This window comes from Aptenodytes patagonicus, chromosome 26 (assembly GCF_965638725.1).
Source record: "Aptenodytes patagonicus chromosome 26, bAptPat1.pri.cur, whole genome shotgun sequence".
NCBI lineage: Eukaryota > Metazoa > Chordata > Aves > Sphenisciformes > Spheniscidae > Aptenodytes > Aptenodytes patagonicus.
Genome location: NC_134974.1, coordinates 2,382,590 through 2,393,360, shown reverse-complemented (window position 1 = coordinate 2,393,360; position 10,771 = coordinate 2,382,590). Strand labels below are relative to the sequence as shown.

General features: G+C 67.4%; 2 protein-coding genes across 3 annotated transcripts; both read right to left on the bottom strand.

Annotated features, from left to right (window-relative positions):
* Positions 1-1,404: 1,404 nt before the first annotated feature.
* NUDT17 (nudix hydrolase 17) lies at positions 1,405-3,775 on the bottom strand. Of its 2 annotated transcripts, XM_076359891.1 has the most exons (8): positions 3,704-3,775; positions 2,788-2,910; positions 2,500-2,683; positions 2,393-2,418; positions 2,185-2,277; positions 1,970-2,068; positions 1,736-1,872; positions 1,405-1,622 (listed from the first exon to the last, which is right to left on the bottom strand). In XM_076359891.1, the coding sequence occupies exons 1-8, from the start codon at positions 3,773-3,775 to the stop codon at positions 1,451-1,453; spliced, it is 906 nt and encodes a 301-aa protein (XP_076216006.1). In that variant the 3' UTR covers positions 1,405-1,450. The 2 variants fall into 2 exon arrangements, with proteins under 2 accessions (XP_076216006.1, XP_076216005.1); XM_076359890.1 differs by lacking the exon at positions 3,704-3,775 and having other exon boundaries at positions 2,788-3,427.
* A 241-nt stretch (positions 3,776-4,016) lies between these two features.
* On the bottom strand, positions 4,017-10,758 carry POLR3C (RNA polymerase III subunit C). The gene is made up of 15 exons (XM_076359699.1): positions 10,685-10,758; positions 9,665-9,842; positions 8,902-9,157; positions 8,357-8,542; positions 8,154-8,242; positions 7,413-7,517; positions 7,120-7,212; positions 6,863-6,943; positions 6,496-6,547; positions 6,338-6,398; positions 6,113-6,263; positions 5,705-5,806; positions 4,586-4,635; positions 4,336-4,485; positions 4,017-4,219 (listed from the first exon to the last, which is right to left on the bottom strand). The coding sequence occupies exons 2-15, from the start codon at positions 9,809-9,811 to the stop codon at positions 4,138-4,140; spliced, it is 1,605 nt and encodes a 534-aa protein (XP_076215814.1). The 5' UTR covers positions 9,812-9,842; positions 10,685-10,758; the 3' UTR covers positions 4,017-4,137.
* Between the last annotated feature and the right edge of the window lie 13 nt (positions 10,759-10,771).

Genomic DNA, 10,771 nt, shown 5'->3' with positions numbered 1-10,771 from the left:
CAGATGATCTATATTTTCAGTTGCAGCTTTTGTACATATAAAACTCCAAAGACCTCCCCGTTTCTGTCTCGACGTGAGCACTAAGTGAAGGTCGCGTCGTCGCCGGGGACGACGCATCACCCGTTGCACAAATTATTTATGTATTTAAACGTACACTTTAGTTTGTCACCTCCGCGGCCACGTACCTGCCGCTTTGCGAGCGTCCGGATGGGCTTGTTCCCCGCTGCCAAGCTCGTCTCCTGGTTCCCGCAGCGACGGGCACGCGGGCGGCTGCGGCTCCCGGCCAGGCTGGAGCCGCGGAGAGGTTTCGCCTGTAGCAATTGGGGTTGTGGGGTTGTTTGTTTTTCTTTTTAGCACCTTTTTTTTTCTTTTAACCGCTCCTTCCCTGGAATTCCAAGCAGCGCCCGTGCCGGCGGGTCGGGCCGGGGGGGAGCAGCGGCGCCGTCTTCTGCTTGGACGATTTCCTGTTATTCCTTGTATCGTACCCGCGGTGAATATTTCAATGCAATAAAGGCGTCGATCCGGAGGACCTGCCCGTTCGTGCGGTGACCGGGGCGCGGGGAGCTGGTAGGAGCCGAACGGCCGCCGCTTCCGCTCTGGTGTGGAGGGCGGGAGCTGGGGGGGGGCGAGGGAGCCCCGGGATTGCGCCCCGGGATCGCCCGCACGCGCTCCAGAGCCCCTCTTTGGAGTTTCTGAACTTCCAGATTCCTGAAATCCCCCGCTGGAGGGGGGTCTGTTCTGGACGAGATCGCACTGAGGTACCGGGCTCGGCTCACCACGGGCTCAGCTTGGCTCACCACGGGCTCGGCTCGGCCCACCACGGGCTCGGCTTGGCTCACCACGGGCTCGGCTCACCACGGGCTCGGCTTGGCTCACCACGGGCTTGGCTCACCACGGGCTCGGCTCGCCCGCGTCCCCTAACTCTGCTCTGCTTTCCCTGCAGCCGAGCCTCCCCCGAGCATAAGAAGTGCCCAGTGCGGGACCCCGGTTCCCCCCCCCCCCTCCCGCCCCGGCAAGCGCGGCAGCTCCGCTCCAGGTACTGCCAGGGTGAGGGACCGTCTTCTACCAACCCGGGGGCAGCGGGGGCAGCGGGCAGCTCTGCTCGGGCTCCGTACCGAGCCGCCCGACCCCTTGTAAGGCGCAGAGTCCACCTCGAGCCAAAAGGAACCCGCCCAGCCCAGCTAGGACGTGTTATCATCGGGGGGGGGGGACACACGACACACGGGCACCCCGGCCTCGGCCAGCTGATGGGTGCTGATCCCGTCGCGTTCCCCTCCGGGCCACCCTGCCATCCTCGCCCTCCCCGGGGCAGGCAGGGTCCGTGCCGCCCCGTCCCGCTCCCCTCCCCTTCGAGACCCCCCGTCCCACTCCGACACGGACTCCGGTCCCCGTGGGGGGGTGTGTGTGTGTGTAACTTTATTCCCTTCCCCGGGGGCGGCGCGAGGCCGCTCTAGGGCCGGGCTCGGCCCTGCTCCCCGAGGGACTCCAGCCAGAGCCGAAGGGCGAACTTGGTGCCGGTGCTGACCCGTTCCGCGTCCCCCCCTTCGGCGGGCGCCGCGCTGAGGAAGGTCGTGGTCGGGAGCTGGGCGGTGCTGGAGGAGCCGTCGCTCAGCTCCGTGACGCTGAGGGGAGGGAAGGCGATTAGGGACAGAGCGACGCGGGTCCCCGGGGCTCTGCGCCCCGTTTCTTACAGCCCATGGGGACCTGCTCCTGCCCCCCCCGGGCGCATCCTCACCTGACGGTGGCCGGCAACGCGCCGGCGACGCTTCCCAAACTCTCCGCTCCGTCCTCCGTGGCCGCAATGGCCTCCAGGACGGGGGGCTCCAGCCAGGCGTAGGCGCTCACCTCACTCTCGCTGGGACGCATCCTGGCCTGAAACCCCACCACCACCACCACCCCCCCGAGGCGGGGATCGTCACCCAGGGGATGAAGCGGGACGTCCCCAGCCCGGCCCCGGCGGGACGCTCACCTCCAGCCGCTCGTGGGGCTCGGCGGAGAGGAGCAGCAGGTAGGCGACGACGTGGTGGCGGCGCGGCGGCCCCCGGCTCAGCACGGGCGGGTAGATGGACTGGGGGGAGCACACGGGCAGGGCGCGAGGTGCTGCCCGCTCACGAGGGCGGACGGGAGGGGACCCCGGGGACGCGTCAACCGAGCCCCCCCCGCCCCAGCCGAGCAGGACGTTACCTCCCAGAGGCCGAGCATCCTCCAGGAGAAGGTCCCCGCTTCCAGGCGCAGCCCCGTCTCCTCCTCCAGCTCCCGCAGCCCCACGTCCAGCAGCTACGGCGAAGGAGGGGGGGGGGGGGGGTGTCAGGGTGCACCAGCACCCCCCCCCCCGCACCCTCCCTGTCCTCTCCCAGGCGGAGGCTGTGTGGTCCCCGCGTTGTCCCCTCACCTCTTCGCCCGGCTCCACGTGCCCCCCTGCGAGGAGGGACAGCGGGTTAGGCGTACCCCGAAGTAACCAGCACCCCCATTTCGGCTCCCCCCCCCCCCCCAACTCACCGGGCGGCACCCAGACGTTGGGGAAGATGCTGAGGGTGCCGGCGCGGCGGGTGAGCAGGACGCGGCCGGTGCCGGCCTGCAGCAGCACGGCCACCCCCGCGGCCACCCCCCGGCCCCGCAGCTCAGCGGGGAGGGCCGTCCCCGGCTGCTCCCCCAGGAGCTTGGCGGGGCAGAAGGAGGGTCTCTGCAGGGAAAGGGGACGTGAGGGGGGGACAGGCCGGCGGGTGGCGGCACTTGGGTGGGTGGGTGGGTGGGGGGGCGCGGGGTCCACTGGCGCTCCCCCCTCACCTTGAGGAGGGCGGTGGTGGAGCCGGGGAAGGCCACGTCCGAGAGGAGGAAGCGGCCGCGGTCCAGGCCGCAGCTCACCACGGCTGCGTCCTCGTGCGCGGGGCAGAAGACGCCGGTGACGCTCTGCGGGGAGGGGACGGAGCGGGGACGGTGGCGCCGCCACAGCACCACGATGACCACCGCCACGGCACCACGATGGCCACCACCACCGCCACGGCACCATGATGGCACCACGATGACCACAACCACCGCCACAGCACCACGATGGCCACCACCACGGCACCATGATGGCACCACCACAGTGGCACCACGATGACCACAACCACCGCCACAGCACCACGATGGCCACCACCACGGCACCATGATGGCACCACCACAGTGGCACCACGATGACCACAACCACCACCATGGCACCATGATGGCCACCGCCATGGCACCACGATGACCACCACCACGGCACCACGATGGCCACCGCCACGGCACCACGATGGCCACCGCCACGGCACCACGATGGCCACCACCACCACCACCACGGCACCACGATGGCCACCGCCACGGCACCATGATGGCACCACGACCATGGCACCACCACAGCCACCGCCACGGCACCACAATGGCCACCACGATGGCACCACCACGGCCATGGCACCACGATGGCCACCACCACAGCCGGGGGGGGGGGGGGTGCACACGCCCCCCCCCCCCCCCCCCCCCCCCGCCTTGTGCACGCTCCTGGGGTGCAGCCGCTGTGCTTGCACGCCCCTTGCACGCCCACGCTCTCCTCGTCCTGCCGTGCACACACATCCCCCCCCCACCCCCCCCCGGGCAGACTTTGCACGCCCGGTGCCCGCCCCCTTCCCCCCCCCCCCCCCCCCCCCGTTTCGGCCCCCCCTTTGCCCCCCCCCCCCCCCGGTACCTGCCCGAAGGGCGCGGGCCGCCCCGCCCCGCCCCGCCGCACGTGCACCAGCACGCGCGCCAGCCCCGCCATGGGCGCCGCGGTGGGCGTGGCGCTCCCCGCGGTGGGCGTGGCCCTCCCCCGGGTAAGGGAGGGGGAGGTGTCCGTCGGCGAGCGCGCCCCCTGCCGGCGGCCGCTGGGGCAGCGCCAGCCCCGGGGACAGGACGGTGCCACCCTCCGCCACCGGCGCCCTAGACCGGGCCCCCCCCCGGCCCAGGGTGCTCCGGGAGGCGCGGGGACAGCGTCCCCACCGCGCCCAGTCCCCACGGGACGCTCGGGCGGCATCAGCGGCTTCTGCTTTATTTCCCTCACAAGCGGCAGCGGCCCGGGCGGCCGTGAGGCCCACGTCCCCCCCGCCGGCGCCCGCGTGCTCCCCGCCGGGGCCCCCAGCACCCTCAGGGCTTCTTCACGGTGCTCTCGATGAAGGACTCCAGCACGAAGATGGTCTCGTCCACCTGGTTCTCGCTGGCGTCGATCCTGGGGGGGGGCAGACGGAGCAGCGGGAGCGCGCGGGAAGGCCGAGGGCGTCCCCAGCCCGCTCCCGTCCCCGTCCCCGTCCCCGTCGTGTGTGTCCCCCCCCCGCTGGCGCTCACTTGTTGACGTTGCGTTTGAGGTTCTCCAACTGCTGGCGCTCGGGGGCCGTGATCATCTCCTCGATCTCCTGCAGCTGCGCGTCCTCGGCACCGGTGGCCTGCATGGACGCCAAGATGGCTTCCACCCGCTGCGACTTCTCCAGCAGCCGCCTGGGGGGGTGACAGACAAGAAAATGGTGGCCTCAGCCCCCCACCCCCCCCACCCAAAGCCACCAGCCCTTCCTCGCGACGCCGGAGCCCCAGCGCTCACTTGTTCTCCTTGGTCTCGTACTGACGCCGTTCGATCAGGTTGGCCACGCTCTGGGAAGAGGAAGGAGAAAGGGGGCAGGGTGAGACGGGGACGTCGCTGCCGCCACCCCCCGGTGGCACCATCCCGGAGAGTCCCCGGGGCGGAGGAGGCGGCTGTTACACCCAGCCACGTCGCTGCCAGGGCCGGGGGCTGTGCGGGGACGGCCCAACAGCCGCCCTCGCTCATGGGTGGTGGAGGAGAACCGCGCGTGGTGGTGGAGGAGGAGGAGGAGAACAACCACGCGTGGTGGTGGAGGAAGAGGAGAACCGCGCGTGGTGGTGGAGGAGGAGAACAACCATGTGTGGTGGTGGTGGAGGAAGAGGAGAACCACGCGTGGTGGTGGTGGAGGAAGAGGAGAACCACGCGTGGTGGTGGAGGAAGAGGAGAACCACGTGTGGTGGTGATGGTAGAGAACAACCATGCGTGGTGGTGGAGAACCACGCGTGGTGGTGGTGGAGGAAGAGGAGAACCACGCGTGGTGGTGGTGGAGGAAGAGGAGAACCACGCGTGGTGGTGGTGGAGGAAGAGGAGAACCACGCGTGGTGGTGGTGGAGGAAGAGGAGAACCACGCGTGGTGGTGGTGGAGGAAGAGGAGAACCACGCGTGGTGGTGGTGGAGGAAGAGGAGAACCACGTGTGGTGGTGATGGTAGAGAACAACCATGCGTGGTGGTGGAGAACCACATGTGGTGATGGAGAACCACTGCGCGTGGTGGTGGTGGTGGTGGTGGAGGAGAAGGAGAAGAACAACCGTGTGTGGTGGTGGTGGAGGAGAAGAACCACCACGCGCGGTGGAGGAGAACAACAACCACCACGCGTGGTGGAGGAGAAGAACAACCACGCGTGGTGGTGGTGGTGGTGGTGGAGAGCCACGGGGCTCCAGCGCCTGGAGCAGGAGCACGCTTGGGGGGGCCTGGATTTACACACACCCCCCCCCGCTGCTTGGGAATATCGACGTGGATGGCGGCCACGCGGGGACCCGACAGGGATCAGGCCGGTGGCAGTGGCTTTCGGGGACAGGCAGACCGAGCAGAGCCGCTGGCGGGTCTCCGGGAGCGCCCAGGGCGGTGGCTGGGACGTACCTTGTAGCATCTGTGGAGCAGCATCCGCGCAGAGGACGGGACGTTCACGGTGTAGAGGTAGAAGGTGCGGGACGGCGCGTGGTCGGGAGTCTTGGGAATCTCCTGCCGGTGGGCGAGAGAAGTGGGGAGGACTTGACCGTCGCGGTGAGCTACGCGGGGCTGGGGACGGAGCCGGGGTTTTGCCGGCGTCCCGCGCGGGGCGCAGCGTCCCTCGCTCACGGGAGCGATGCCGGGAAACGCCCGTCGCCCGGACAGTCGTTTATGCGAGGAGCGGGAGAGCGACGTCGGCTCTCGCTCGGGGAATCTCCGAGGCCTCCGCATCCGTCGCTCTCCAGCCCCCAGAGCTCGTCCTCTGTCCGGACGCCCCTCGCCTCACCTTCGCTCCGGCGACAGGGCGGGCACGCTCACCTGCAGGGCCACGAAATTCTCCGACAGCATTTTGTAGAGCATGTCCTTGGCCTCCTTGGCCGGGATCATGGCAAAATCCTCCACTTGCTTCTGCTCCAGGTGCTTCTTGCGCAGGAGCAAGCGGAATATCCGGGCACAGCGGGAACCAAACCTGCGCGGGAGAGGAGAACAAATCAGCGGACGGAAGCGAGAGGGGGCGGAGAACTCTTCAAATCGCCGTTTCACCTCTCCTCCACGACGGACTCCAGGGTTGCCGTCGCCAGGGACGCCAGGGCCTTGTGAAGATCTGTACAAGATCAAGGTCAAGGGGATAACACCAGCACCCGGGAAACGTTTTGCGCGCTGGAAAACGCCGGGCCGGGCAGTTCACCCAGGAAGGATACTGACGGTGTACATGCCCCCGCCGCTGTCCCCGGATTTACCCACAAACTCGAGCTACAAGAAAAGAAAAAAACAAGAAGTTCGGGACGTCCCAAAGTAACAAAAGCCCCGACCGTAAAAAGTAACACATGGATTTTATGAATGAAAACGCGCGTATCTGTCCTCGGCAGCCTAAGGACATCGCCCGTATTTTTTTAACGCTTTCGGTATCTTTTAAATATCCGTAGGAAACTGGTTTTCCCTCAGCCCGAGACCTCCCCGGCGCGCGGCACAGCCTCGGGGTGCAGGGAGCTCGGCGAGGAGCCGCCATCGGGCGGCACCGAACTTCTTTACCCAACCGAGTCGTAAAAATAACGGCGCGTTTCTCACCGGGTCGTCGGCTAACAGGGTGAGATACTGGTCCAAAACTTGCTTCACAATGTTGTACCCGGCTGGAAGAGACCTGAATATCTACGGGAGGGAAAACGGGCACGTTGTAAGCGGGGGTAAAACGGAGTAAGCAGCTCGCCTAAATCTGCGGGCGCTTCACAGACTTTTCCTGCCCGATCCAAAGCCGGTGCCGGAGCCGTGCGAGCGGAGGAGGGCCTCGGCTACCCCCCCACGATTTCTCAGGGGCAGGAACCGACCTCGTTGGAAGAGAGCGGCTGGGTGTACGGGGCGCTGGAGGACGTGGTGACTTCGCTCATCCGCAGCATCGTCCGCACTATTTCGCTGCTGGTCTGGATCCGCGGGGGAAGGAAACGGCCCTTCGTTAGGGAGAACCTCTGTCCTGAGCTCCTCCCGCGGCAGGAACCGAACGCGGGCCGCCCCTGCCTGCCCCGGAGCAGGGTTTAAAACCTCCCCGCCGTGACCGCAACCATCAAGCTCCCCCCGTGAGGTGGAGAGCGACTGCAGGAGGGTTCCGAGCACTTCCACGAACCTGATCCATGCGGTTGGCCACGGCACTGACGATCCCCTGGTCTCGAAAATGCTGGTGGAACCGGTCGATGTTGACTTGCCAGTAAATGCCGTCGTCGGGCGGAGGCTGTGGGGGAACAGTGAGAGAGGAGCCACAAAACCGAGGGAGAGGAGCCACAAAACGGAGGGAGAGGAGCCACAAAAGCGAGGGAGAGGAGCCACAAAAACCTGAGGGAGAGGAGCCACAAAAACCTGAGGGAGAGGAGCCACAAAAACCTGAGGGAGAGGAGACACAAAACCTGAGGGAGAGGAGCCACAAAAGTGAGGGAGAGGAGCCACAAAAGCGAGGGAGAGGAGCCACAAAAACCTGAGGGAGAGGAGCCACAAAACGGAGGGAGAGGAGCCACAAAAACCTGAAGGAGAGGAGACACAAAACTAAGGGAGAGGAGCCACAAAAACTAAGGGAGAGGAGCCACAAAACGGAGGGAGAGGAGCCACAAAACCGCTCGTTTGGTTTCCTCAGGAGAACGTGTTTGGGAAGACGCTGGGTCCCTCGAGCCCGTAAGCTCAGAGGGGGAGGAAGGAGCTCGGCTCTTGGCAGGACAGGGGCAGCGCTGCGTCCCCAGCAAAGGTGACACGCGGGAGACGGGCAGCGTCCCGCCCAACAGGCAGCTGCCCCCGCCCTTCCCGCCCGCCGCAGGCCCGGCTCCAATTTACAGCCCCGCAGAGCCGAGGGCGACATGGCTTCAGCGTCCCCACTTACCTCCGAGCTTTCTCCATCTTGCTTCTGCTTTTTAGCCTTGCGTTCGCCGTTCTCTTCCTCGTCGCACGATCGCCTCCGCTTCCCTTTCCCTGTTGGACAAAGACGACGGCGTTCGCTTTTAAAAACCGCTGCGGGGAAGCGCGTGGCCGAGCGCTCCCCTGACACCCGGTAGCAGCCGGGGTCACCCCCGAGGAGCTTCTCACCTACGAGGTTCAGCCTGGGCACGACGTACATGTCCTTCTCGTTGATCACCAGCGTGGGCGCAGGGGGAGGCGGCGCCTCGGGGCTCTCGGGGGTTTCGGGGACCAGGGGGCACCTCTGCACGAAGTGCGTGTCCGCCAGGCGCACAAACGTGTTGGAGACGTCGGCGTAATCCATGGTCTTCCCGTCTAGGCCAGAGGACAGAGAGGGCGGCGTCAAGCTCCGCCAGCCCCCGGCTCGTTCCCGCGGCTCCAGAGGACGAGGCGACGCTGCGGTCCTCAAAGAACCACCACGAACAGGCTGCTCGGAGGCCGTTTTGGGGGCAGGGGGGGTGTCGGGGGTGGCATTTACGACCCCTCCGGCAGCGAGGCCACTTTGGGTGGCTCCTTCTCCGAGTTCACAGCCAGCTTCCCCCTGCAACGCGGCCCACAGAGCCTCCGGTACCACATTCACCGAGCGAAACCGGCCTCCGGCGGCCGCTGCACCTCCTCCCCCTCCCAGACCCCTTTTGTTTTGGTTTTTTTTTTTAAGGAGAGGCGCTTCCCACCTTCCATCGTTTCAGTCAGCCTGTCCGCCACCTTCCTCACCACCGCGCTCATCGTCATTTTGCCGTTGAGGAGCAGCTCCTCCACGATGAGCTCGCCCGTGTCGTTGTAGAGGGTCTTGGCGGTGTAGATGTAACGCGGGTAGCGGAGGATCCTCAGGACCCGCTTGCACTGGGCCTCGTACTCCACGAAACCTCGCTTCTGCAGCTGGTACGTCACCAGGTTGTGCTGGATGAGGACGCAGAGGGCTTTCTTAACCTGCCCGAGGCAGAGCGGGGCTCGGTTACGGGACGGAGAAGCCCCCGCTGCGCTCGCCCCCCCCCTTCGCCGCCGCCGCCGGAGCATTTCCTCCACGCACAGCCACCGTTTCCCACCGCCCCGCTGCGACCTTCCCCGGTGCCGAGCTGCCGGCGTTTCTGGCACCGTCTTGCCCCCCCCCGGGGCGCGTCACCCCCCTCGCTCTGGGCTCTATTCCCTGCCTTTGCTCCCTGCGGAGACGTCAGAGTTACGCTCTCCTCCTTCCCAGACGACTCCTTAAGTGAGGTGACGAACCTTCTCTCCCGCTCAAGAAAACCCACCCGATGTTTTTCTTACGGGCGTCAAAGCGCTCGTTTGTCCTCCCCAAGGTTTTCCCACCAGTTTCCCCTTCGGGAGCGGCGGCGGCGACTGACAGCTCGGGCCGATATCGGAGCGGCCCGGGCCGCGTTATCGAACGCCTCCGATCGCACCCGGGCTACAGCCGCCGCGGGTGGCTTTGGGACGCACCTGATCCAGCAACAGCCCCGTGTCACTGACGATCATCCGCAGCGGCTGGCTGCCCGTCCTGATAAGGTAAGTCCCTATCTTCTCCACGATCTCCCCGAAGTGTTCTTGCAGCAGGAGGGAACACAGCTTTATTTCCGCCTGGGTCATCTCGACGGCAGATTAAACACGCCCGGCGGTGCTGGGGAAGAGCGCCGCCGTTATTACGGCCGTTCTGGGGGGACGGGGGCCGTGCCGCCGCCGCCGCTGCCCGGAGAAACCCATCCGTGCTCCGTCCCAAAACGGATGCGCGGTGGGAGACCGAGTGCTTGAGCGAAACCGGCCCCCCGGGCGCCGTAGTGGGGGCGAGACGGGGAGCGGACGGACGCTCCGGCACGCGGCTGGTCCCCGCGTCCCCCCCCGGGGGACCGCAGCCCCGTCAGAGGGGGCCTGGGTCCATGGCGGGGGGTGGGGGTGGGGGTGTGTGTGTCCCAAGGGGCAGCCCTGCTCAGGGGGGTCAGAGTCCCTTGCATCTCCCCCCCCCAAGGTGGGACAGCCCCCCACAGAGGGCTGGGGTCCTGTCAGAGGGGTCGGGGTCCCCGTGTCCCTCCCCGGGGGACTGTAGCCCTGTCAGAGGGGGCCTGGGTCCATGGCGGGGGGTGGGGGGATGTCTGTGTCCCACCCAAGGGGCAGCCCTGCTCAGGGGGTCGGGGTCCCTTGCGTGTCCCCCCCCCCACCCAAGGTGGGATGGCCCCCCACGGAGGGCTGGGGTCCTGTCAGAGGGGTCGGGGTCCCCGTGTCCCGCCCCCCGGGGGACCACAGCCCCGTCAGAGGGGGCCTGGGTCCATGGCGGGGGGGGGGTGTCCCCCCAAGGGGCGGCCCTGCTCAGGGGCGTCGGGGTCCCTTGCGTCCCCCCCTCGCCCAAGGTGGGACGGCCCCCCACGGAGGGCTGGGGTCCTGTCAGAGGGGTCGGGGTCCCCGCGTCCCGTCCCCCCCCGGGGGACCGCAGCCCCGTCGGAGGGGACCCGCCAGGCCCTCACTCACCCAGGCCCGGCCTAGGCCCGCGGGGCCACCATGGCAACGGGCGCTTCCGGTTCCCCGCCCGCTACTTCCGGTGGCGCTCGGGGCCGC